Here is a 26,181-nt window from a genome sequence, read left to right as displayed (position 1 = left end):
ATACCATAATTTTTTTAACCAATGAGATGAACACATACCATTCTTGACCTTCTAATAACATAACACTAGGACTAGTTCATATATATATATATATATATATATATATATATATATATATATATATATATATATATATTCCTTCTTTTTTTTGCCTACCGATACAAAATTAATTTGGGTAGAGAAATTGTGGAACTTAAGACATCAAAAACACTTGGATGGAGATCTATATTCAAACTTAATTATACCCAATATAAATTTAAAACAAACAAGCACTAACTACAAATTAGGTTATCGGGGGTTTTGGTTTTGAAAACCTTGATTTGAACGAAAGAGAAACGTGTTGCCTTGCTGACTCTACTCTACCTTCCCCCTTGTTGGCTTCTGCCCATTGGATGCGATGCTTCACTTGCTAGTTGAATTTCTTTTTTTGGTAAGAAGTTGCTAATTGAATTTAATGTGATGCACCATGAAGTGTGACACAGATTATGACATGCACCCTGCCTATATAAATGACGAATCCCGCAATTCATATTCATACAGTAGTAAATATTAAAGACTGCTTATCTCTTGTTCTCTGTCACTCCTTATCTAGTCTTTTCCATCCACCGCTAGTTTTGTTGTTAATGCTTTTGGCTAAGAAGGGGCTAGCTATATTCCATAACACTAACGGTCCTCTTCTATGATGACAACCCCCTAGTTAAGTTCTTCTCTCTACCTTATTTGTTTGTAACGGCAAATGATTTATCATAGTAGTGTGTTACAAACGACAAAAAAGAAGGATATCAAGTATGAACATGTACCATAATAGTTAAGGGGTGTGTGCAATGTCATTGCCGATCAATTTCGGTAAACTCGTACCCGCGTCCCATTTGGTACGTGTGGTGTCTCACACCATTGGATCGTGTTTTGCCTTTTACTATTCACTGATTTCTCATTTCCCTTGAGACACTTGGGATTGATTGCTAATTTTCATGTGCGCAGTTTTGGAACCCCCGCAAGCACTTATCTTGAACCGTTTCCTTCCAATGACACCGCTCCCACCCAATGGTAAATGACTTATCCGAATCCAAATTTTCTACCTAAGGCATAAAATCCACATTATCCATACAACCGCCTCCTCTCACCCACAGCTTTAATTTTCTTTAACACTTTGCTCTAATTTTTTATTCTTCTTTTATTCCTTACCATCGTATCCATCACAAAAATTCCTCCCAAATAAATAAATAAATAAGTTGTATAATAAATTCAATAACAATTTGAATTCTGTTTGGCATTGTTGGCTGTTTGCCACATGAGCTTAGCTTATATGCCTAGAAAAGAGAAGGCCAAGTGTGTATCAGAGAAATCAACAGTGAGGCTCGTAGTGGACACGATCTGTCTGGTTCACAATGCCAAGTAGCATCACGGTCCCACCATTTGGCCACGTTTCATGTACTTGAAGTCTTGTACTTAGTATTTACTCTCTCTTGGTTTTGGCAATATAAATAGCCCCCCATCAACCTCATACCCTCTTTATAACAAAAGAAGCTATTGAACTTATCTCTCTTCTCACTTCTGTTGTTATAAGTAACTTCCCTCATCATTACAAAACAATCCTCCACAGGTTTCAAAATGCTGAAATCGGGCATGGGAATTGAGGAGAGAAAGCAAGTGAAGAAGCCAGCACAAGCCAGCTCGAGAAAAGGGTGTATGAGAGGGAAAGGAGGTCCCGAGAATGCTAGTTGCACCTACAAAGGTGTGAGGCAGAGAACATGGGGAAAATGGGTTGCTGAAATCCGTGAACCCAATCGAGGTGCTAGGCTCTGGCTCGGGACTTTTGAGACCTCTCATGAAGCTGCTTTGGCTTATGATGCTGCTGCACGTAAGCTCTATGGCTCTGATGCCAAACTCAACTTACCAGAGCTCTCTATCAAATCACAATCTCAGTGTCCACCACCACCTTCTTCTGTTTCCAACAACACTCAGATTCCTCAAATGGAGAACCTGCAGCAGCAGATTCAAAACAATTACATGGACATGGCTACATGTTCTAATAATTTCAACAACAACACCAATAATCCTTCAGAAGTTTCCATGGCCTCTCAGCAGGTTGGAGTTGGAGTACCAATTTACACCAGTGACTCCATCGTGTCTCTTCCCTTGGACACCAATCCCAAGCCTGTGGAGAATGATGGTGACTTTCGTCCTTCGTGGGGTACAATGAATGAGGGTTTGCCAGTTTTTGATGATTCTATTTGGGCTGAAGCTGCCATGTCTCTAGATTTTCCTCAAATTGCAGCAGAGACTGCGATTTATTCATCGGGTAACAACTTGGCCGATGTGGGTGTGTGGGACTCTCTGCAAACCCCATGGTGCATGTAATTTCATCACTTTCAAAAGGGCAAGGGAAAGCCACAAGCTATAGCTTTTCTTCTCATGCCAGCTGGACTGATATCTGCTTGTTAAAATATATAGTGTATATATAAGAGGGGTAAGTAAGTACTTTGTAAAGACATATATGATACCCAAATTAAGACTAGTTTAGTTAAATAGGATACTATATCATATCATATATATGGTGTCTACCTTGGAGTGTATGGAAAACCATGACGTGCTTATTTTCGCACGACGTCGTTTTCTGCCTTATAGTCTATAGTAATATTATGTTATATGTAAATATTACTTAATACGATAAGGGATGGTGGTGATGCTCTATCGCCCCGATATTAATAAGTTGTGTTAGCTTTTGTGCAGTTTATTGTGAGTTTTATGTAAGCATCTTGTGAGTTATATATGTCAATAAGAATGTACAACTAGTAGTTGTGTAGTAATAATGGTGTACATATAAAATGTATTATTGTAGTCTATGTTTATGTTTAGAAAATTTCGTTTTAAATTTCTTATGATTTGATCCAGTTAGGGAATCAAACGTGGGTTGTGAAAGATTCCATTAAAACTTTTAAGATTCTAAGCCTCCTTTCAAGTTTGAGGATTCTATTGTTCTTACATGAAAGTTTGAATAATTTCACCTTTTTAACACTGAAACTTGACTACCTTGACATTTCTTGAAACTACCTCTTATATATATATATATATATGTGTGTGACTCAATTTAAGTTCATCAATATTGTGTTATACTTCTTTAAATTTAATTATTTTTTGTAATATTATAATACCAAATCAACAAACAGGTTGCCTAAAACACTATTGGAATAAGCTGCCGTGAAATAATATTACAGACTCCCTCTCTGTTTAATTGTACAGCACAGATAGTAATTAAAAGTGAAACATTTTTCACACGCTTTTTTTTCTATAAAAAAGTATAATAATATTCTTTACTCATGTATCATTCTTATGTTTCGATATCATTATTTGGTTTTTCTTTATAATGTATTTTAAAAATTAATAGAAGAAATTATACCTAGTAGCTCATATGCTCTAGAAGAAATTAATAGAGTATCACGCGCATCACACTGAACTTTATGTGAATTTCAAATTCTAAAGACACTAAACATTATATTACTGTTCTTGCAGATTTACAGAATTGTCATGGATGATACGAGAGAGCGACTTATTGAGTTAAATAGAATAATTGAAGAAATGAGTTTGTCTGGCCCCAACTAAACAACTTTAACAAAAATGTTTAAAAAAAGAGTGATGGTCCAAGCAAATGGGCTCACAAGGCCATTGTGGACTGTGGGTGCAGCAACCTGTTATCCCTCCACTGTTGGGAGCCTGAGGTGTTCGCTGCTCTGTTAAACCAGCCTCACGCTGTGCCCTCAAGTCTAGGAGCCACGAAACTTGGGCCTTCGCTCAAGACTCGAGGCTCAACTCCCAACTTGGAGCGGGCAGGCCCGCAGATAGCAGCTACAGTCCAACCCAGCAAGCCCGAAAGCTGTTCTATCACTCTGAAGCCCCCACTTGGGTCACAAGCTGGAGTAACCCAACTCGGCAAGCAGAAGTATTTCCCACAAGGCTTATAAAGATTTATCATTTTCGTATTCTAGAAAGTGTGGGACTTCGAAAGGCGAAAACAAGTTGCATTTTAGCATGCTTAGTTCATTCTTCCGACATCAGTTCACAACCAAGTTAACTCTTTCTTCCTCATTGTTTGACACTTTGGTTGGCAACGTACCTTCGTTATCGCCGACCTCACCTCTTGGTTCATATGCTATAGAAGGAATAGGGAATATCATGACCATCATATTGAGAATCCTGTCTATGCTCATACACTGTTTCTGAATTAAGTTTGGAAATTCGCAGAGCAAAAGCAACTTATAACAGATCCTTGGGGTGGAAAAATATGATGGTGAAAATAATTAAATAATCATATTTCCTCCTATGAGTTGGGTGAAAATCAATTCACACAGTGCCTCCAAAGGAAATATTGGGGAAGCTGAATGTCTGAGTGGGATAGTAGCTCACAAAGTGGTGTTTAGATAGCTAGTTAGACAATAAAGATGGTGAATGTTCGTTCAGCCTTCACAGGAGAGTTAAGGTGATTTTGAAATTAGAGTTAGCTTGGAACACTGGCAAAATTTTCAATATTATCAAAAATGTTATGTTTGCATCTAAACTTCCTTGTCTTCCACTTTTTTTGATATGTTAATTTTCATCATATATCGGAATTGTAAAAACAATTAGAAATCTAAAAAAAAAAAAGAATTGAAAGAGTTGTTTTGTTGTTATTTCAGGTTTACTGGAATCAATTATTGGAATAAAAAAAATGAACACAATTTTATCTGGAATTTATAGAATTGCACTACTTATAGTCTGATCATTTTATGTGAAGCAAGATATAATCTATTATTTTATCCCTATAACCTGAATTCGTCACTGATTTTCAAAGGGTCAACATGGGGAAGCATACGTTTTAATGGTTTTATGAGCTCATTTAGGGACAAGTTATTAAATAACTAATATAAAGACTAATTTCATGACAAAAACCATTAGATGACTAATGCGATGATATCCTAATATTTGAAGTACCGAGCAAATCATTAACTTGTATTTAGTATCCGGATTGAATATGTGCTTCACAATACTGTATTATGAAATAGTATCAAATATGAAATTAACGCGGGAAGCAGTTTCTATCATAGTATATACAATGGGCGCAACTAGTGAAACATTTGGAACCACAAAAAGAGATTCTACGTATTTTACACCTTGTCAATTGATTCCACACCAGTTCTAATAAATTATTCTACCGAAAAGCAGCAAGAGATGTTTGTTCTGGGTGGTTCCAGTATCTATTGTGCAACCAAACGGAATCAGCCACGACTGCGTATCCATCTTGATTACGATTCCAACTAAAATGGGCATGAGTTCTGTTCTTTATATCAAGAATACCATGCCCAAAACTAGCTTCACGGTATGCTGAATAACTTGGCTGGGGCTCTGTCATACTGCACCATTGAAGGCCAATATACTGAATAAAAAGGGTGAAAGCTTGAACAAAATTAATAACAATAACAATAGGAAAAATAATGAAGCCATATAGATCAATTTATGGCTAGCTAATATACGTACGCAGTAGCCAGTCCTTCTAAATTTCCTCCATCTCCAATCGTTATGTAAACTGGGGCAGATTGGTCATTGATGGGTCTGCACAGCCCATTTACAACATTGTATGCAATATTTGATACACGTTCCTGCAACAAAGACACACGTACGGGGTTATCAGGGTTTTGTTCATTTCCTCAAGAAGTTGAGAGTAGATATTTATTTCCTCAAAATTATAAAACATGGAAGCAATTTTGATCCATAATTGTCTCAATGTTTGCTTTCAATTCCTTTTTCTTGATCATTGCATGAAGAGACATTAAGAAATAAGAAAGCAAAGACATGATGCAAGCAAGTTCTATACTCACCAAACTATGGGAGGAAGTGAGAGGTTGCATAAACATCTAAATATAGTTTTCGACCCCTCCCCCCACCCATATATGATCTTTCATGAATGTAATTGTGCAAATTGTCATTTACTGATAAAGATAATTTAAGTACAAGAAAATTAAGCTGTAGAACTCTGCCATCTTTATTTGACCACTTTCAATAGATGAATTTCTAGAAAATATATGTTGACCCTAGTACCATTCAACTTCATCAAGAATCTTCAGTAGCTAATATCTCAAACCAAAATTAAGAGTGAAAATCATGGATACTATATAAAGAATAAAAGACACCACTATTAACGCACAAAGATCCTGTAGATGCAATGAATACTCGTCCTTGGTATATAACAATTGTAGTGTAAGGATAATAAGGAATTTAGAACTCACAGATCGTTCATAAGCATGAACATGACCAGCAAAGACGACATCAACTTTATATTCCACAAACCATTTCTCATACATTACTCGAACTGTCTCCCCTTCCATATAGTGAGTCACATAACTATTATATATCGGACTATGCATGAGGACTATCAGCCAGGGTGTCTCGGTTCTGTTCACCTTGGGCAGTTCTTTTTCAAGCCATTTGTACTGAGGAGTGTATTTACCTTGAAAAGAAATGAAAATCTGTTTCTTCAGAAATTAAAAATAAATAGTTAAATACTTAGTGTATGCATGCATGAGAGTTTTTATGATCTTCAGTTGTGCATAATTGCCACATTTTCGTACATAGCAAAAACCAAAATCGCTAATTCAGTCAAGCGAAACATTTGGAAGTAGAGAGTATATGAGGTAGGGAGTAGGGAGTAGGTCACAGGATAATTAGCTCATGGGATTTGTTTATTCAATCTAAGATATATTTCTAAATTCTAAATCTCAAATTATACAATTGAATTTCTGCTAGTAATTATTATTTGCAGTCATTTAAGAAATAAAAATCCCTAATTTCAATATTCCTTTAAAAAGTTGTATCTGTTTTAGTAGAAACAACTTCCCACTTCTCATTTCAATATGACACATTGGATTTTAAAAGCTACCAACACGTGTCGGGAAAAAAAAATACCTAAAGCTGAGTAAGAGGACATAACAATGATGTATGCTGAAGCTCTCTTGATGGAGTACCACAATGGAGATGTGCTATCTGATGCTTTGTATGGCACATGATAACGAGCAGTATAAGGCTTGAAAGGCCTGGTTTCACCCTGCAGTAAAACTCTGTTGTTCTAGATAAAACTAGAGAGGCCTTAGCATAACACCAAATAAAAAAATCAACCTCAAAACTAAAGGGAGTGCGAATAATATCACAAAAAATAACCCTTTCAAGAAAATGAAGCAATTCACATAGCAGGTAAAAGGAAAGTCCAACTTAAACATAACTTAGTAGAGTAATAAGGTATGTAATGTAACACATACAAGTTGTGGAGCAAAATCAATTTCATGATTTCCCGCAGTCCAAATCCAAGGCTGATAAGCAGCAATTCTCTCAGTGAATCTTCCCCATGTATCCCACCTTATGTTATCATGAAGTGGATAATCATCCGCATAAGAAAGATCCCCCACATATAATATTGTTTGCCCTTTGGCCGGACTTTGTTCATAATGGGTAAGCGTCCTGTTGGAATTGTAAGTTTGGCCTAGATCCCCTGCTCCATAATGCCACATGGTTGAGAAAACAAGTCCAATTTTACCAAAGAATTAAGGACTAATTACTTTTAATCTTAAATCTGATTTTGTTTCCAAATATTTGTGCAAGAAAAAGTTAAAATAATATTTAAAAACAGGCCACAGCTCAAGACCAATTACCAAAGGTTTCTCTGGCAAACATAGATTATTAGCTATACATACACAATCAAGTAAATAGATTTCACATCTACAACAAGTCAAGTTATTTACGCATAGACACATATAATAGAGGAGGAAGTGTTAATTACCAATGAGACCAAATGTATAGGGAACATCGGGGCCAACAGGGGGAGGAGTTTTGAACCAGAATTGTCGAGTGGTATTCCCTATTCCAACCTCATAGTAATATTTGGTATCAAACTGTATATAATTGCAATGAGAAGAGGTAGGTGTTACCCAATTGCTATAAAGTGAAAAAAAATAGTGAGAGCTAGGCAAGAACAAGTGCGGCACACACCTCCAAATTGTGAACAGTGCAGTGATGTATGTAGCCAGAGGTGTAATTGAAGTACTTGTAGGTAAGGAAAAAGCCATGAGCTTGCCATTTGAATTCACTGTTTTCAGCCCAGTAAATGACAGTGCTTGAACCGGGTTCATGTGGGCTAATCCAAGAGATGATAACACCTTTCCCTACGTGATCTCCTTGTGTTATATGCACCTTTCCAAATCCACATCCTCAACAAAAATCAGCATAACAAAGATAGGATACTTATATTTTCAATCTCCCATGAAAAAAGACACGCTTATTAGTTATTACCTGTTGGGGAGCGTTGTAACCAGGAGGCACACGGAACGTATCACTGTCTATTGGCATATCCAACGATAAATAATCATTTCTCAGAAAATCACTGGTCTTTCCACCCATACAGAAACATATCTCTCCAGTGTCAAGAATTAAAGCCCATGCAACAAGTAGAAAAGCACTAACAACCCATCTATGCCAATTCAATCCCATCTCTTCTCTGTTGATTCGAATCCCAGTGGCTACTACACTATACTAAGGGTGAAGGAATATTCATCTGGGTGGTTCGAATATGCTTGTGCTAGTCACCAATCATTAAAACACGCGGCACTGGAAGAATACACACAACAGAGGACCCAACGTGCAACCAACATCGGCCAGAGATGATGACATCAATCCTTAAAGTCGTTTAAATCTCCTTTCATTTCTCCATGAAATAATGAAAATAAGCCTAAAGAAGCAACTAAAGTTACTGTTTTTATCTTTCTCTTGTTATGCAATGATCTTTTATATGCTCGGTATGCCATGTCTCATTATTTTATCCTCAGAATAATACTTTTAATTACACAAAATACTATTGTTGTCAGAATGAATAAATAAATAAAATCCAGAAACAATACTATTGTTGTAATAAAATATCTTATTGTATTCACTTAAACTCGTATACTCTACTACTTTATAAATAATAAACAAAAAATATTATATAAATAATACAACTCTTTAAAAAAATGAGAGCTTGTGGAGTAAGAATTTTTTAATCTTCAGTATGTATCATTTCACTTACTATATTAATAACCATTTTTTTTATCATAGAAATAGTTTTTAACTTTTTCAATAATTAATTTTTATTAAAAAAAATTGTTGATCATTTTAATAGAATCTCTTCTATTTTGTTCATAAAATTCAAATTTGATATCCTACTTAAATATTTTAACTCAATTTCACTCCATCCAACATAATGTTAGTAGAATATTAGTAACATAATTAATAGCAATAAACTTTATTTATTGTTTGTTAATAGACATGGTTAAAAAAACACCTGTACTGGAGTTAGTGTGCTAGGAGTTTTGGTATTTAAAAAGCAATGCAAGGTCTTATAATCATAATCTTAAGATCTATTTTTTTTTAATTATATTATTGAATATACATAATTTATTTTGGATGACTAAGATTTCATGGTGTACAGAATCCCGCTATATGTTGGTCTTGCTTACATAATTTATTTGGTATTCCTTTAGTCTAAACTCTTGGCGTTAAGAAGTAAACTTCGAGTTGACTAGTTTGTTTTTATTATTTGAAATAAAATTCAACTTTAATTTTTTGTAAATATGTTTATGAAAATGATTATTTAAGTTAAATAGTTTCAAAGTAAGAAAAAAAATTGACCTCCTTTTAATAGATTTTGGGCTCTGTCTTTGATCAAGACTCCATGACTGAAGTAGACAACCAAAATATTCAAGTAGTTTAATAACAAGTAAACATTTTCTTGTTCACAGTTTGATTGGGAAGAAACCTTCATACCTAACAATTCATATGTTGTACAAGAAATTAATGGAGAATATGACGAGGATGGCATTCAGATTGAATTTTTATATAAATTAAATTTCTAATACTAGAGACTCAACATTGACCGGTAACCATTTTCTCACTACTGGTATATTGCAACTCTACAACGGCCCGTTTTCATATAAAAAAAAAAAATTAAAAAGTGATGGTTCAAGGAAATGGGCTCACCAGGCCATTGTGGACTGCTGTTGCAGCAGCCTGTTATCCCTCCACTGTTGGAAGCCTGAGGTATTCGCTGCTCTGTTAAACCAGCCTCACGCTGTGCCCTCAAGTCTAGGAACCCAGAAACTTGGGCCTTCGCTCAAGTCCCGTAGCTCAACTCACAACTTGGAACGGACAGGCCAGCAGAATGCAGCCAGAGCCCAACCCAGCAAGCCCGAAGACTGTTCCATCACTCTGATGCCCCCACTTGGATGACAAGCTGGCGTAACCCAGCTCGGCAAACTGTGGTCTTATTTCAAGGTTTATAAACATTTAACTATTCAATATTCTAGTCTATGTGGGACTTATAAAGGCGAAAACAACTGCGTTAGCATTCTCCCTACATCAGTTCACAACCAAGTTAACGCTTTCTTCCTCCTAGTTTGGCACTTTGATTCGCAACTTACTTTATGACCTGCTTCTACTAATAACATAGAACATCACCAGGATCATATTGAAAATCCTGCTTATGCAGTTATGCTCATAGCCTCATACAAAGATTGTGCTTGGAAATTCGCAGAACAAAAACAACTAATGACAGAATCCTTGCGGTGAGAAAATATGATGGTGAAAATGATTATTTGATCATTCCCTTGGGTGGTTGGATGAAAATCAATACAGACACATAGTTAGCATGGAACACTGCTTTATGAAAATTATTGAATTATTCGACTACAATTCAGTGTATATCCATCTAGTTGTGTTGGCCTCTTGTTTGGTTTGTCTTCTGGGCAACAAACCAAAAATAAATTAATAGCTCAATTTCTTTAGCAAAAAACCACTTTTTATAAGTTACTACTACCGAAATAATGCAAGAGATGTTTGTTCTGGGTGGGTCCAATATCTATTGTACAACCAAATGGAATCAGCCACCACTGCATACCCATCTTGATTCCGATTCCAACTAAAATAGGCATGAGTTCTGTTCTTTATATCAAGAATGCCATGCCCAAAACTGGCTTCACGGTATGCTGAATAGCTTGGCTGGGGCTCTGTCATACTGCACCATTGAAGGACAATTATTATACTGAGATGTTAACTATTGCACTTTATTTTAAAAAGGCTAAAAACTTAAAACAAAATTATTTCTAGCTAATATACGTACGCAGTAGCCAGTCCTTCTATATTTCCTCCATCTCCAATCGTTATGTAAACTGGAGCAGATTGGTCATTGATGGGGTTGTGCAACCCATTTACAATACTATATGCAATATTTGATACCCGTTTCTGCAACAAATATTATATGCAATAGATGAGTTGCTATAAAATATCTGTAGATCATAGATACCATTCAACTTCATCCAAAATATTCATATAGTAGCTAATATCTCAGACCTAAATTAAGAGAAAAAAATCATGAAACAATATAAAGAATAAAAGACACCACTATTAATGCACAGAGATTCTGTAGATGCAGTGAACAGACATCCTTGGGATATAACAATTGCAATGTAAGGACACAGAAATTGAGAACTCACAGATCGTTCATAAGCGTGAACGTGACCAGCAAATACAACATCGACTTTATATTCCACAAACCATTTCTCGTACAATACTCTAACGGTCTCCCCTTCCATATAGTGATTCACATAACTATTATACATTGGACTATGCATTAGGACTATCAGCCATGGCGTCTCTGTCCTGTTCACCTTGGGCAGTTCCTTTACAAGCCATTTGTATTGAGGCGTGTATTTACCTTGAAAAGAAAATGAAAACTTGTATCTTCACAAATCAACATAAATACTTATGCATACATGAAAGTTTCTTTGATATTCAGTTATGCAAGTTTTGAAAGCAAAAAATATTACCAAAAGCTGAGTAAGAAGATAAAACAATGATGTATGTTGAAGCTCTCTTTATAGAGTACCACAACGGAGATGTGCTATTTGATGCTGTGTACGGTAAATGATAACGACAAGTGTAAGGCTTGAATGGTCTGGTTTCACCCTGCAGTAAAACACTGTAGCTTTAAATCAAACCAGAATGGCCTTTGCATAAAGACCAAACAAAAAATCTACCACAAAATAAATGAGAGAGTGAGTGTATGTATCATAAAAAATAACCCTTCTTGGAAAATGAAGCAATTCAAATAACAGGTCAAGGAAGGTTTAATTTAAACACAACTTAGTCAAGTAATGAAGTATGTAACACATACAAGTTCTGGAGCAAAATCAATTTCATGATTTCCTGCAGTCCAAATCCAAGGCTGATAAGCTGCAATTCTCTCAGTAAATCTTCCCCAGGTATCCCACTTGGTGTTGTCATGATATGGAAAATCATCTGCATAAGAGAGATCCCCCACATACAATATTGTTTGCCCTTTCACAGGATTTTTTTCATAATGGGTAAGCGTTGTGTTGGAATTGTAAGTTTGGCCCAGATCCCCTGCTCCATAATGGTATGGTTGAGAAAGCAAGTCCTATTTGTCTAAAGAATTAAGGGCCTACTTTTACTTTGAAATCTGATATTCTATTTTTCTTGTTACACTACCTTGTTATTTTATTTTCATTTGTTGATCTTGATAGTTGTCTCCATTTTAAGTTTTAGTCCTTGTACAAGAAAATTTAAGTTTAAGTCCTTATATATATGCATAAAACTTAAGTTTTGGTCATCATTGCTAATACAATAATAAAAAAAAAAAACTTCTGGAAGCATAAAACCCCAACAGAAACTTTATCCTGTGATAAACTGCCACAAAAAAACTATTTAGGGACTAAAACTTATGAAAACACTATAGGGATAAGGTGAATAGTTTAACATTTTCATTTTACATTTTACTTCCAAAGATTTGTGCAAGAGAAAAGTGAAAACAATATTTAGAATTTCCTATACAAATCTTTAAAAACAGGCCCAATTAAAGACCATGCACCAAAGGTTTCTCCAGGCAATTAGCCATGCATACATAAACAAACTAACAAAATTCAAAGGCACAACAAATTAAGTTAATTAAGCATATAATAGAAGAGGAAGTGTTAATCACCAATTAGACCAAATGTATAGGGAACATTGGGGCCAACAGGAGGAGGAGTTTTGAACCAGAATTGTCGAGTGGTATTCCCTATTCCAACCTCATAGTAATATTTGGTGTCAAACTGTATATATTTGCAATGAGAAGGGGTAGGTGTTAATTGCTATTAAGTGAAAAAAAGAAAAAAGAAAAAAGAAAAAGTCAGAGCGAGACAAGGACAAGTGCGACACGAACCTCCAAATTGTGAATAGTGCAGTGATGAATGTAACCAGAGGTGTAATTGAAGTATTTGTAAGCAAGGTAAAAACCATGAGCTTTCAATTCGAATTCACTGTTCTCGGCCCAGTATTTGACAGTGCTTGAACCGGGTTCATGTGGGGTAATCCAAGAGATGATCACACCCTTCCCCACGTGATCGCCCTGTGTTATATGCACCTTTCCAAATCCACATCCTCAACACAAATCAGCATAACAAAGATAGGCACTCAAGTCAATGAGTTACAATCTCCCATGAAAAAAAAAAAAGACACGCTTACCTGTTGGGGAGCGTTGTAACCAGGAGGCACACGGAATACGTCACTGTCTATTGGCATATCTACCGACAAAGAATCATCTCTGACAAAAGTAGTGGTCTTTTCATCCATGAAGAAAAATAACTCCCCAGTGATAATAAATAAAACCCAGGCAAGAAGTAGAAAAACAATAATAACCCCTCTACGCCAATTCAATCCCATCTCTTCTCTGTTCTTGATTCGAATCCCAGTTACTACTACATAGACATTATCACATGCAGAAGATTAATTTGTTAGCATAACACACTCAAGAGTGAAGAATACAGAACAGATGATAGGAGATGCTAATACCGACCGTCGGTCAACTATGATATCAATTCTTGAAGTCGTTTAAAATGTTATAATTATAAATAAATACATTTGATGTCATAAATATATAAAACAGTTTCGGTATATATTTACTAAAAAGAAAAAAAAAAAGAGTTAGAAACGGATAATTTAGAATTATTCATAATTATTGTTTGTATCTTTCTCTTACTATGCGACAGTTACAATAAGTACTTGCATATCTCTCTTTTTTTTTTTCTTTCAGAATAATATGAATTACATACTTGACACAAATTACTAATGTAATAATAAAAATATCTTATTGCATTCACTTAAACTCATATAAAGTTTCAATTCTATTTTATGCATACTTAATAAAAATATCATTTAAATAATTTACATACAATATTAATAATATAATTAAAATGATACATAGCAATAACTCATACAAGTGAGGTGAAGTACAAATGAAGAGTATAAACTCACCTCACTTCATTGCTTTGATAATAGACACAGTGAACAAATCTGTGGTCACAGAGGTATTCGTCTTACTTAGTCTCCACTATAGTAAAGAAAATTCGATTTGGCAGGTATTCAGGTTGAGATTTTTTCCAATATACAAATAGCAAGACTGAATGACTAGACTAGTTTGACGTACATCAAACTCAAATCCGACATAGTACAAATAATAATTAGATTATGAAAGTGACCTCACATGTTAAAAAAATTCCGTTAACCCATTTCTTAAAAATAATTTAAGTGTCGTAGTAATTTTATATTAGAATATTTAAGTGAAGAATAATCCTCACCTTCAAGCTAATTTTTAATTTTTAGGATTGAGTTAGATCTCTTACATTATACATTCTAAAAACTATTTAACCTATTAAAATGAGTTAAACTATTTGATTCAACGAGGCTAGAGAGTAGAGAGACGTTTTCACACAAAATATCATTGCTACTCTATCACCACTATTGAAAGTACTGTATTCCTCACCTTTAAACGATTTGATTGTGTTCTCCTGTTGATGTTGTCTTCCTTTCGTTCCGCCTACTGTCCAATTAATAAATGGGAAGATGAGCGAGTGCTTTAGGGAAAAAACTGGACAAGTAGAAATGGTATGAAGTTGGGTATAGAAAAGTAGAAGACATTGTAGAGAATATGAAAACTGAAAAGTATGCAACCGCAAAGGAATACAAAAGAAAAATAAAGTGTTTCGTTTCATGTTAGATTTTTCAGAATCACATTGAAACACAAATTAATGCATGTAATTTTAGGTAAATTAATTTTTTTTTTAACGGGAATTATTTAGATAAAAAAGTTTATACTAAATGTTAAAACACTTAAATAGAAATAGAATCACTTTATTTCCTAGATAAATCAGAGGTTAAGACAAAAAAATAATCAAATCAATTTTAGAAAATTAATTTAATTTAAAAATAATTTTGTCAAGTGCGTCCAAACACACACGAAGCCATCCACAAAAGATGATGAAAATTATAGAAAATGAAGAACTTCTTAACCTTTGTAACCGAGGGAACAGAGAATTGTGGTTGTTTATTCATAAAAGAAGAAGAAAAATAGGGAACATGAGTTTTTGACGGGGAAGATTTGTTTAAGGAAACAGCTTTTTCTTATGAAGGGGAGAGGGATGCGTGTACTTTGATAGGAATTAATTGGATTGTTTATTTAATGTTTAATTAAAAAGATAAATCATGATATATTTGAAGAGATCTATCAAAGGTGATTTTGTGATCCTGTGAGATTTTGGTAAATCTTGAAATTATATTTTTCTTTTTTCTTTTTTGACTGGAGACTAACTGCATAATTAATATAAGGTGAGAAAGACTATCAACCCCCTCCTCCCGGCCACTGTGTTGATTCTAGGAAAAAATAATTTTTCTTCCACAGTACCGATGCCTTCTTCATGAGTCATCAGTGTATAGAATTACATTCAGGAAACTTGAGCCGCCCTATCTATATATTGTACGTTATTATTTATAATGCATAACAGTTTCTTCATCTTGCATATAAATCTGATCAATGATTTGTGTGGAATCAAACATTCTCTGGGATTGATAGATGAATATTTTCTAGACAAAATTTAAATGCCAACAAAGTGAATCAATGATTAGAGTAAAATATTTGAATTAACCGTGCCTGTTAGAGTATAGAGTTTAAACACGTGAAATTATTTCGTTTACCGGGGTTAACAAATCTAGTTAAGAATTACATATATGATTGTGTTTGGCTTCTTAGACTAATTATTTTTAATATGTAAAGTAATCCTCAATTTTAATATTATTATAAATTTATATTCACCATAGTGGCTTATCAATTATGCTATCCTTACGGGTGTAATTTTAACTACTAAATATTTTTTTTATAAGAAGTAGATATCAAAATTCTTTACCTTTTTTTTTTGAAAAATTAAATAATTGTCATTCTCTCGTTTATAGGATTTTTCAATTATAGAAAATTTTATTATTTTTTCTTATTTTTATTGTTTGAAATAAAAATAAGTTTTAGTTTTATGTGTAAAATTAGTGAATTTTTTTATAGAAGTCAATAACTGTTAAATAATTATATTAGAAGTTAGATATTTAAATAATTACGAAAAATAACCTAAGTAAATCAATTGAAGCAAAATTATTTTAGCTGGATAAGTGATTTTAAGTTTGAATTTATAATAATCTTGACCGATTCAAATTGTCTCTTATAAGATATCCTATATCTTTATTAAAAAAAATTGTAAAGTTAAAAAATAAAAAATAATCCCCATTATTGGATTTTTGGATTCATCCCTCCCTGCCTATCAAAGTGTGAATTGAATCTTCTTAAATTTCTTACCATGGAGATTCAAAAAGATTTTAGATGATTTAGTGTACTTTTGTGTGTGCAGGTGAAAAGTGAAAAAGAAGGTTCAAAATTTCAAATTCACTTGCTCTTCAATAGGCTATAAGCAAGATTTTATTTTAAATGAAAGTTATTATTATATATATGTCAAGAATATGGTGAAGTAGTGGCAAAAATAGACAAATGGATTAGGTTGACTAGTTTAAGATCGATTTGTTAGCATTTTTAATAAAAATAACCAAATTGTCTTTAGAGCCATGATGTTTAAATTGACATCTCATCAATATAGTATTTATAAATCTGTTCAACCACCAAGCAAGTTCTACGTGTTAGTAGCTGCACTATCACTTTTCATTTTAAAATAAAACACAACTTGTGTTTTGCTTTTCTGGCACGAGCTTTGCTCGGGATACTATTTTAGTATTTTAAATATCCTATCTAACACTTTTGATTTTTTTCTATTTCTCTTCTTATTCCTTACATTACTTATTATATTTATGTATGTTCTTTTCTTTTACTAGGTGCGTTGAATAATATTTTAGGTATTAAAATATTTTTTTATATCCCTATATGTAAAATAAAGAGTAATTTATGATATTTCAACACTCTTTTATTTTAAACATTTCAATAACCTCTTATTTTTCTCCACTCCCCTATTCCTATTATATGATATTATTTATCATATTATATTTTTTTTTCTTTTTTTTTCTCACTCTCTCGTGATGTATAACATTTGGGATTTCCAAGTATATTTTCTTACTCGGCATCTAGTCTGCATAACTTGTGGTTAAATGACCGGTTCGTGGTCTAAAAATAAAAACTAACAATTTTAAGAAAAAGTGTAAAATTAACTAAAAAGAAAAATGAACTAAAAAAAATTAAATTACAATAAACATTAGGTAATGTGATGGCACGTAAGACCAAATATTAAAATTCTCAGTAAAATAAATAAATTATTAATACTTGGACTACGAGTATGCAAACGAGGCCGAAAATTAAAACTCATGTTTTAAATGACCTCATTTTATAGGATTTGCAGCCCAAGCTAGCAGATCGTAAGCTAAACAGATCATCCATGCATGGACCATGATCCATAACACATATACCTACACTAGTATATTATAAATAAGGAAATGATTAATTTGTTTTTTTTATATAAATATCAATGGTTTTGCTTGTTAGTACATATTAAAATTAAATTTCACATTGATAAATAGATTATTAAAAAGGAAGAGAATATGGACTGAGTCATGTATTATATATATCAAGTCCAAAATTTGTTATTAGACGGAAGCTTGTTTGACTATGAAGAAATAAAGCAATTCGTTCCGTCATCATTTGATAGCCTGATGTGTGTGGCGCTTCCATTTGTTAGCCACAAAATTCAGGATTAAAGCTTCGGCTGCCCGCGTTTGCCAATTTGTTAATTAATATGTTACAGGCCTCGCAAAGCAATAAACAAAACAGACTCTGATCGAAATGCCTTATAGTCTGCCAACATATATATATATATATATATATATATATATATATATATATATATATATATATATAATGCAAATCGGTGTAACATTATTTCTTCTCACGAACAATTCGAGTTCTAAACTTATAAGCCACCCTTCAATTGATGGAGACTCCTCCCAGCAATCTAGATCACAAGGCAACTAACATTTGTTTGATTACTTGAATTGATACTAATTATTATGTACAGAGTTAATGATATGATCGAGTATGCATTTTTTATTTTTGAAATTAACAGGATCAAGAGACCGTTGCGTGGATCTGCATGGTAGGATTGCTGACAAGCGAACAACGGGAGCCTTTATCATAGGTTATGTTATGAAATTGATATCGTTGGCGCTCACACCCCGCAGTACAACCAAAAGTTGTGCAGGTTTTTTTGACAAGTAGAGCAACCGATGGCGCATATGCACGGTGACACAAGTACAAGAGTTCAAATCCTTCATTCCAGTCCTTCCGGTGTCTCCGTGTCCTACGCTCAGCTCTCAACCTTCTTCCTAAGCCAAGCCAACATCATGGACCCACTTCAAAATCCCCGCAGGTTCCGTCCCCGTGTTCAGCGCCATCACCCTCATCCTCGTACCCGTCTACGAGAAATTCATTGTCCCCTTCCTCCGCAACATCACCGGCCATCACCGCGGCATCACGTCGTTGCAACGAATGGGCGTAGGGCTATTCGTCTCGATCTTCGCCATGGCCTCGGCGGCGTTGGTGGAAAAGAAAAGACGCGACCACAATAACTCATTTAATAAAGTGATTTTATTTGAAGCGCAGTATAATAATAATTATCATCCTTACTTGAGTGATAAATGTGAGTAAAGAAATCTCACATTTAGTACAGACGGTCTAATTCGACAATATATAAGTATGGAGGTTCCATATATATATAATGCTCAAAGAATTTGGATTAAGTATCATTTCAAATTCATTTATTATGTATTTGTTCGTCACTCAATAATATAGATCTCTTCGGTGATGAAAATCTTCTGATACTTTAATCTCACTGTAATTTCTAACAATCCTTTTTTAAATAACTTAATTAAGATATTATTAATTCAAATAATAATTTTAGCGTTAAATAAACAACTATTTTCAACTTTTTCCTTTGGGGGATAGATAAATACAATTTTATTTTCTCAGCTGCTAGTACTAAGTGAACAAAGTATCTAATTAATTAATTTATTGTGTTTGGTCAAAAGAAATATATTATTGGTATGAAAATATATTTGATCAAATCGACAAAGACATAAAGTAAAGAGGTGCGTTTGCTTCATCAGAAAAGGAAAAGCATCGACGGAAAAATGATAGAGTCAATAAAGTAGACTTTCAAGAAAGGGATTTAACTCGATATATATGATCATGGATATCCTAATGATTCGTACCCTATATATTGATGCCTGGGGATCTTCTAGTTAAATATATATATGTCATACCTGTACTTAAATTATGCCTATAACTTTGTCAATTTGCCCATGTCTTCACAAGAATTAACGATGATATGCTGTTGGCTTGTAGCCTCAAGGAATTATCTTCTAAACCCATTATGCATAATTCCTTGCCTTTAGCTGCTTGTCACGTTTTTATGTCTTATTATATGCATGCTATCGACATAATAGAGACGATGTAGAGTAGGGCTACTGTGCCAACATGCATCAAGCTGACACGATCGATATAATCTTAACTTAATCATCTATTTATGAACTTAATAATAACACGTCAATGATAAATTTGAATTATATAACATGCTACAAATTAAATCAATCACGCATGCACGGTCGGCCATTGCTAGTGGTTTTAGTTATTTGTGCTTGGGATTATGCCAGCATGCACCTCACTAACAAATCGTTGTTTATAAACTTGTGCAATGATGAGAAGTTGAATATACTGATTAAACCCGACCGAAATGATGATTCCCGTTTGAGGGTGACTATTGTGGCTTATCAAAATCTTCATGCTTAGCCAGTTTTGAAACAAGGTGATCGAGAGGAGAAAATTATATATGTAGGTCACTCTTACCTTTCCGTCTATGTCATGATGATCTCTAGCATTACCTTCGAGACAAGTGACCATAGAGCTTAAATTAAAAATCTCGTTTAGTAAATCAAACCATTAATTAACATATAAAAGCATATGGGATTTCAGTCTTTAAAGCCCGCTTTTACGTGACATCCATCATTGTAATGATTCCCATAGAAAACCCTCATTCTAAAAGTCCTAGAAAGAAAGCATGTGAATTAACCAAAAAAAAAAAAGAAAAAAAGATGAAAGCCCCTTCGTACACACACAAGCTTCCTGACACAAAGTAGTAATAATGTATAACTGGGTATTATTTTCTTCTTTTTCCTCCTTTTTCCCTTTTTCTCTCCCAGAAAATGGTGCCCCAGCTTGAAGTCATGGTTTTGTTGATCAGACATTCTCCGTAGATGAAGGGAGAAGTGGCTGAGTGAGTGATGTTTTGGCATGGCTTGAGGACCTGATGCCACTGTGCTCTGGGGTGGACGTAATAGCAGCATGTTCCTTTGCAAACTTTCTCTCTTCGCTTTTACCCCACAAGACAAAGTACAGTCCCACAACGATCAACACTGCTCCTATGATCCTATAATAACATCACAAATTTGACCCACATAGCCATTATCAATCAAATTCTGGAAGGGACTTTTCTTTTTTTGTAATAAAGTATAGTGTGCCTAAAGAGAAAAACATCAAAGGAGGCACGGCACCTTCCATTCAACATCCTATGAAAGAAATTTATAACTTTTTTAACCCTCTAGCTAGAACGCGGAATCATTAAAATTAAAAGTTGTTCCTTTGGATTTCTTAGCCTTTTCTAAGTTGAGTCAGTTCATTCTCAACCGTGCCATAGATCTAGCTTACTTGTTGTTTAGTGGGTTTCATTTAATTATCGTTTTCCAAGTGCCAGTGTGATATTCTAAATATTTATTTTTATCTGTAAATTATTTGTGTAAGTACGTATTTTGGAAATACACTTTTAAATAAATAATTTTTTTATCACATTTTAACGTTCATAAAATATTTTTTATTAAATTTCTATGAAAATATTTAAATGATGAAAGCTTTTGAGCAAAGAAAAAATATTAATTACTTTATTTTTTTTTTCATTCTTTTCACACCTTTTCTTTTGTGTTATGATTCTCTTTACTTTTCTTTTTTTATTATATCTCTACTAACGTTTATTATTATTTTTATCTGTTTTATATCTCTCTTATTCTTAATTAATCTAATATACGCTCCCTCTTTAACATGTGAAATGAACAATTTTCTTGAACTATTTTATATAAATGATTTAAAAGTTAAAAGAAAAAAAAAGCAAATGATAAGAACACGAAGGAGAATATTAAAAAAAGAAAATGAAAAGGATAAGGAAGGTAGGACGAACCCTCCCAAGTAGAACTCTTCGCCTAAAGCAATGGAAGCCATAATAGCGACAACAAGAGTTTGAACAGGCTGATACACGGCAACGAACACAGGGCCACCTCTGTCAATGCACCATATCTGTACAGCGAAGGCTATTCCAGATGCCACCACTCCCTGCAATGTATATTCAAATTATTATTATTATTATAACATTAAAATACTAGCTAATACACACGCGCGCACCCACCTTTATATCTCCAGAATTATATTATTGCATGAGTACTTTCGGATAATACATATCATTAATCATTTCGCAACTCAAACGCATACAGACAACGATAGAGAGAAATTCTTTTTATTATAAAGCGATCGACCAACTTTAATTTGTTCCGTTTCTATGAAATTAGGCTGGGCCTATATATATGGAGAGACTTTTGCATATTGATAATTCATTAATTACGCGCTTTTGATTTTTAAGCTAAAGTTAATATAGAAATATTAATAATTTTATATACTCTTAAATTGAAGAAAATTTTCAGCTAGTCACAATTTTTGTTTTTTCAATTTATCTTCTTTAAAAGTAAAAAAGAGAGGGTAGGTTGAAATGAAAGTAGTATATAGATAGTAGTAACTGACCGCATATAAAATAGTGAAAACTTCTCCACCAGATTGGAAAATCCAAGCCTGGGCATCCCTTTCAACGATGAGAGCGATGACAAGGAATTGGATGAGTCCAAAGAAACATGTATAGGAAGTGACGGAGAGACGAGCTGGGTACTTCTTGAGTACAGGTGCTTGGAGCACAAGCCAAGCAGACCAGGACAAGCAATGCCCTATGAGGTAGAGGCACCCAAGGGTCCAGTTTTTCCCCTTTGCATCTCCCAGTGAGAGTGTTCCAAAGTCAACTACTGCTGGTCTCTCACTGTGTAGAGGTGGAGTTGGGCTATATATTGTTGGACCCTTGTATAGTGTAATCACCGTTGCCCCAGCCACACAGAATATCGTTCCCGCCACCTTCGATATCCCATCCTTTCGGTTCAGCCGCACTTGCTCGATCCTGAAATTCAATTTTTATTATATCATCACGTGACTTAGACATGCATGTACATAAGTTCTGTGCATGCACAACAGTTAATTAATAATTATGGGCTAGCTTGCCTGAGTATGACTGCCATGAGAAATGTAATGGCTGGGACAGAGTTCTGGATGGCTGATGCAAAGGTAGGGGATGTGTTGTCCAAGCCAAGCAAGTAGAAACCTTGGTTCGCTGTAATCCTGTGTAATGCAAAATATTAGTCAATAGTCGCAGCTTAATTTTGATATACGGTGGTGCTCAATATTCCTTCTACTTTTTTTTTTCTTCTTTTTCTTGAAAACAAAAACACTGATATTTTTTGCTCTTTTTCTTTCCAATCACCTAAACCTAATTAATTGGACGTGATGTAAAAAAATTAACATACCCGACAAGAGCCAGAAGAAAGAACTGTAAGAGGAAGTTTAATGTAATGGCAGGTCTCTCCTTCCTGGAGAAAAGAAAAAATATTAAACAATGCAAAACAAAGTGCTGATTGAAGAAGATTAGATTGTAACTGATTAGTTAATTGGGATTAATTAAATGATTAGTTATGTTTGCACTAATTACTTTTCCAAGAAGTAGGCAAAAGGAACGAGCAAGAGAAAAGCGATAATGTTGCGGTAGACTGGGAAAACAAGTTTGCTAATGCCCATGTTAAGGGCAGCTCTTGAGACAACATGGAAGCCGGCATAGCCAAACTGCAGGGCCAACATGGCCGCATGCAGCTGAAACCTTTCGGGGATGGAGCACCACATTCTGGAAGAAGAGGCTGAGGCTGAGGCTGAGTCAGCCATTGAAGAAAGATAGTTAAAAAGGAACTACTATTAAGTAACCAAAGAATTGAGTCCTAGCTAGGTGCTAGTAAAAGAAAGGAGGGAGGAAAGTGGTGAGGAGGAGATGCAAGAGTTTAGGATATAAATATAGTGAAGGAATGCAGTAGGGTATGACCCACAGTCACCCTAAAAAGGCGTTATGTCAACTGTTGGTACCCTTCAAATGTTTCTGCTTGTCTCCCACATTCTTTGCTCTATTCCACCCTCCTTCGCTGACAAGACAACCACCAATTAAACTTCAATTTCAATAAAAGAAAAATAAACAGGTCCGGTATGTGTTTGAGCTACTCAGAAATTATGAGAGTGAGAGAAATTTACGTACTATCTACTATCTATTATGAGAGGTGTGTAAATTATAAAAACAACCTGTCTTGATTTTTTACATGTGTTTAAAATTTGGGTGTTTTTTTTTATCATTTTCCTCCCATTTCTTTTTCTTTTCCCCTAACTCTTTCTCTTCTTTTTCAATTTTGTTTCTTTTACATTCTTTTCCTTCTTAGCTTTTTACTTCTTTGATTTTTTAAGTTTGTTTGTTTTTTCTTTTCTGTTCTCTTTTTATTTTTACCTTCTTTCTTTTGTTTTTTTCATTCTTTTTATTTTTTTAAGATTTTTTTCTTCTTTCTATTTACATTTATATGACTATAAGTGTTATAGTACTTTGTTTCTTAATAAAAAAATCTCATTATTTGTAAATATTTATGGTTTTTTCTTTAATTTTTGTTTTTACAATTCTTTTCCTTGTATTTACATTTATACAACTGTAAGTATTATATTGCTTTGTTTCTTAACAAGGAAAATAAAAAATCTCTCTCATTATTTGTAAATATAATATGTTGAGTTTTCTCATAAGTTTTATTATTTATTTTTAAACATAAGCCGTTTTAATATATATATATATATATATATAGTTATTTTGTTAATGAAAAAAATTAACACCAACAATGTTACTAGATGCCAAGTAAAACTCTAAAGAGAGAAATAAAGAAAAATAAAGATATCATATAATTTATTATGTAACAAAAAAGAGAGATAGAAAGAAATGAGAAATATTGATGTGTTTTTTAACATAAATGAATATTCAAGTATTATTACTCTTTGTTAATATTTTAAAAGATAACATTTCTGTTTAATTTCTTTATAAAATTAGTTAATCAAAAACGGATTATTTTTCTTAAACTTGATTTTGTTGACTTGATCTTTTAAATTTATGCATAATTAAATTGGTTCGTGATCGACTTAAAGATGAATCGTAATTCTTATTTGATGTGATTATGGACAAGAAGAACAAGAGAAATTACTATGTAACTAGCATGGTTCGGCTTTGACACCATGCCAATAATGATGATTGTTGGAGCCGCCATTGATAGATAGCGCGCACGAGTGGAGCGGTGGATGCCCCATGCGTTCTCATCACCATGAAAGCCTAAACCCCACCACACTCCCTCACCCTGCAGCCCTCTACCCCCTTTTCTCCTATTCTATAATAAGTCATGACGGACTCTGTATTATATTTTATTATTCTACGATGACCAGTCCCTAGAGTATACTATAGTTTTGTGCTAGCTTCTTTTTTTCTAGTACTCGCATTATATAATTCACGAAGCCGTACCATATGTATAATATATGCAGAAATATTTTGCAGCTACTACCTCCACTATAATCAAATGGAAGTTAATGAAGTGTTCCCACTTCCCACCCCAAAAGTTAGCATAATATGCGGATTGGTTGCTGAAATGATCCCCTTCGCTTTTAAGTTTTAACAGACATAATGCCGCCCATCCTACTACTTTTTAAATCAGACCATTCTTCCGAAATTTAAAAGGGGAAATTAATCATGGGATATATAATATGTTTTTAATTTATTTGAAATTTAAGCTTGAGTTGATGAATAAACATGAAAGAATTAATGAAGAGAGTCTAAGATAATTAGTTGAACAGGATGTAAATATTATAAACTTGATATCATGTTCAATTTTTATATAAAAAAATCGAAGAATTGTGGAGTCTCGTTTGACCACCTAATGCCATGGATGTGATCTTTTGAAGCATAAAATAAAGATTTAATCATTAATTGCAAATGTATCTGACAGCCATGCTATACTAGTAATTGCATTATATGACAAAAGCTGGGGGTGGAGCAAATTGACATGCACTGGGTCTGACCCGGCCTGCATGGACCGGTCGGATACCACCCTGACCAAGCCAGTTGGGGTCTTAATTGCGTTTCCACAAACTTCCTTCCCTTTTGGCTCGCATAAGTACACACCTGACAGCTAAACTTCAGATTTTCTCTGCCCGAGAGAATGCGTCCATTCCTTTCACGACTCTTTGCTTCTTCAATTCTCTGCTGGACTCTATATATGGAGACCCCTAGAGTCTAGAGGCATTTCAATATAATATTAGCCCATCTTCTTACAATTTAAGTATGAATCACCCTTGATATTTATTTTGGTGATATATTCTGTTCTGTCCAAAAATACTATTTCTTCTGTTATTATATACAAAACTCAATTATATAATTGACTAAGATTAAAACAATGGTTAATTTAATTAATAGTAATAAATTTATCTTAAACTTATAATTTTTTTTAAATTATCATTATCATTAGTATATTTTTTTCTAATTGTTTATCAAATCATTTTTTTTG

The 26,181-nt window shown here is 33.8% G+C and overlaps 4 protein-coding genes across 5 annotated transcripts; 1 reads left to right on the top strand and 3 right to left on the bottom strand.

Annotated features, from left to right (window-relative positions):
* Positions 1-1,497: 1,497 nt before the first annotated feature.
* Positions 1,498-2,810, top strand: LOC100797850 (dehydration-responsive element-binding protein 2D). The gene has a single exon (XM_003527831.4). The coding sequence runs from the start codon at positions 1,612-1,614 to the stop codon at positions 2,359-2,361; it is 750 nt and encodes a 249-aa protein (XP_003527879.1). The 5' UTR covers positions 1,498-1,611; the 3' UTR covers positions 2,362-2,810.
* A 2,218-nt stretch (positions 2,811-5,028) lies between these two features.
* Positions 5,029-8,963, bottom strand: LOC100794124 (phytase). 2 transcript variants are annotated; one of them, XM_006580946.4, is made up of 8 exons: positions 8,314-8,963; positions 8,014-8,214; positions 7,805-7,916; positions 7,287-7,516; positions 6,937-7,075; positions 6,261-6,481; positions 5,512-5,633; positions 5,029-5,410 (listed from the first exon to the last, which is right to left on the bottom strand). In XM_006580946.4, the coding sequence occupies exons 1-8, from the start codon at positions 8,509-8,511 to the stop codon at positions 5,383-5,385; spliced, it is 1,251 nt and encodes a 416-aa protein (XP_006581009.1). In that variant the 5' UTR covers positions 8,512-8,963; the 3' UTR covers positions 5,029-5,382. The 2 variants fall into 2 exon arrangements, with proteins under 2 accessions (XP_006581009.1, NP_001239689.1); NM_001252760.1 differs by having other exon boundaries at positions 5,186-5,387; positions 8,314-8,421.
* A 1,036-nt stretch (positions 8,964-9,999) lies between these two features.
* On the bottom strand, positions 10,000-13,974 carry LOC100789918 (purple acid phosphatase 2). Its single transcript, XM_003527817.5, has 8 exons — positions 13,573-13,974; positions 13,271-13,471; positions 13,049-13,160; positions 12,224-12,453; positions 11,877-12,015; positions 11,544-11,764; positions 11,171-11,292; positions 10,000-11,065 (listed from the first exon to the last, which is right to left on the bottom strand). Exons 1-8 carry the CDS (start codon positions 13,768-13,770, stop codon positions 10,864-10,866), a joined length of 1,425 nt encoding a protein of 474 aa, XP_003527865.2. The 5' UTR covers positions 13,771-13,974; the 3' UTR covers positions 10,000-10,863.
* A 6,368-nt stretch (positions 13,975-20,342) lies between these two features.
* Positions 20,343-23,832, bottom strand: LOC100786714 (protein WALLS ARE THIN 1). Its single transcript, XM_003527812.5, has 6 exons — positions 23,268-23,832; positions 23,086-23,148; positions 22,784-22,900; positions 22,262-22,682; positions 21,648-21,799; positions 20,343-20,846 (listed from the first exon to the last, which is right to left on the bottom strand). Exons 1-6 carry the CDS (start codon positions 23,492-23,494, stop codon positions 20,657-20,659), a joined length of 1,170 nt encoding a protein of 389 aa, XP_003527860.1. The 5' UTR covers positions 23,495-23,832; the 3' UTR covers positions 20,343-20,656.
* Positions 23,833-26,181: the final 2,349 nt, after the last annotated feature.

This window comes from Glycine max, chromosome 6 (assembly GCF_000004515.6).
Source record: "Glycine max cultivar Williams 82 chromosome 6, Glycine_max_v4.0, whole genome shotgun sequence".
NCBI lineage: Eukaryota > Viridiplantae > Streptophyta > Magnoliopsida > Fabales > Fabaceae > Glycine > Glycine max.
The sequence above is the reverse complement of the archived record's forward strand: the minus strand, read 5'-3'. Positions and strand labels throughout refer to the sequence as shown.

Excerpts from the sequence above, each read along its gene's own strand:
- LOC100786714 (XM_003527812.5), bottom strand. The coding sequence starts at position 23,494 with ATGGCTGACTCAGCCTCAGCCTCAGCCTCTTCTTCCAGAATGTGGTGC. Across the intron at positions 23,149-23,267 it reads TTTGCCTACTTCTTGGAAAA|GAAGGAGAGACCTGCCATTA; the intron begins GTAATTAGTGCA and ends TCTTTTCTCCAG. Across the intron at positions 22,901-23,085 it reads TTTCTTCTGGCTCTTGTCGG|GATTACAGCGAACCAAGGTT; the intron begins GTATGTTAATTT and ends TGCATTACACAG.
- LOC100797850 (XM_003527831.4), top strand. The coding sequence starts at position 1,612 with ATGCTGAAATCGGGCATGGGAATTGAGGAGAGAAAGCAAGTGAAGAAG.
- LOC100794124 (NM_001252760.1), bottom strand. The coding sequence starts at position 8,421 with ATGGGTGGAAAGACCAGTGATTTTCTGAGAAATGATTATTTATCGTTG. Across the intron at positions 8,215-8,313 it reads GTTACAACGCTCCCCAACAG|GTGCATATAACACAAGGAGA; the intron begins GTAATAACTAAT and ends GGATTTGGAAAG. Across the intron at positions 5,634-6,260 it reads TTCATGCTTATGAACGATCT|GAACGTGTATCAAATATTGC; the intron begins GTGAGTTCTAAA and ends TCTTTGTTGCAG.
- LOC100789918 (XM_003527817.5), bottom strand. The coding sequence starts at position 13,770 with ATGGGATTGAATTGGCGTAGAGGGGTTATTATTGTTTTTCTACTTCTT. Across the intron at positions 13,472-13,572 it reads GTTACAACGCTCCCCAACAG|GTGCATATAACACAGGGCGA; the intron begins GTAAGCGTGTCT and ends GGATTTGGAAAG. Across the intron at positions 11,765-11,876 it reads ATCTTCTTACTCAGCTTTTG|GTAAATACACGCCTCAATAC; the intron begins GTAATATTTTTT and ends TTTCTTTTCAAG.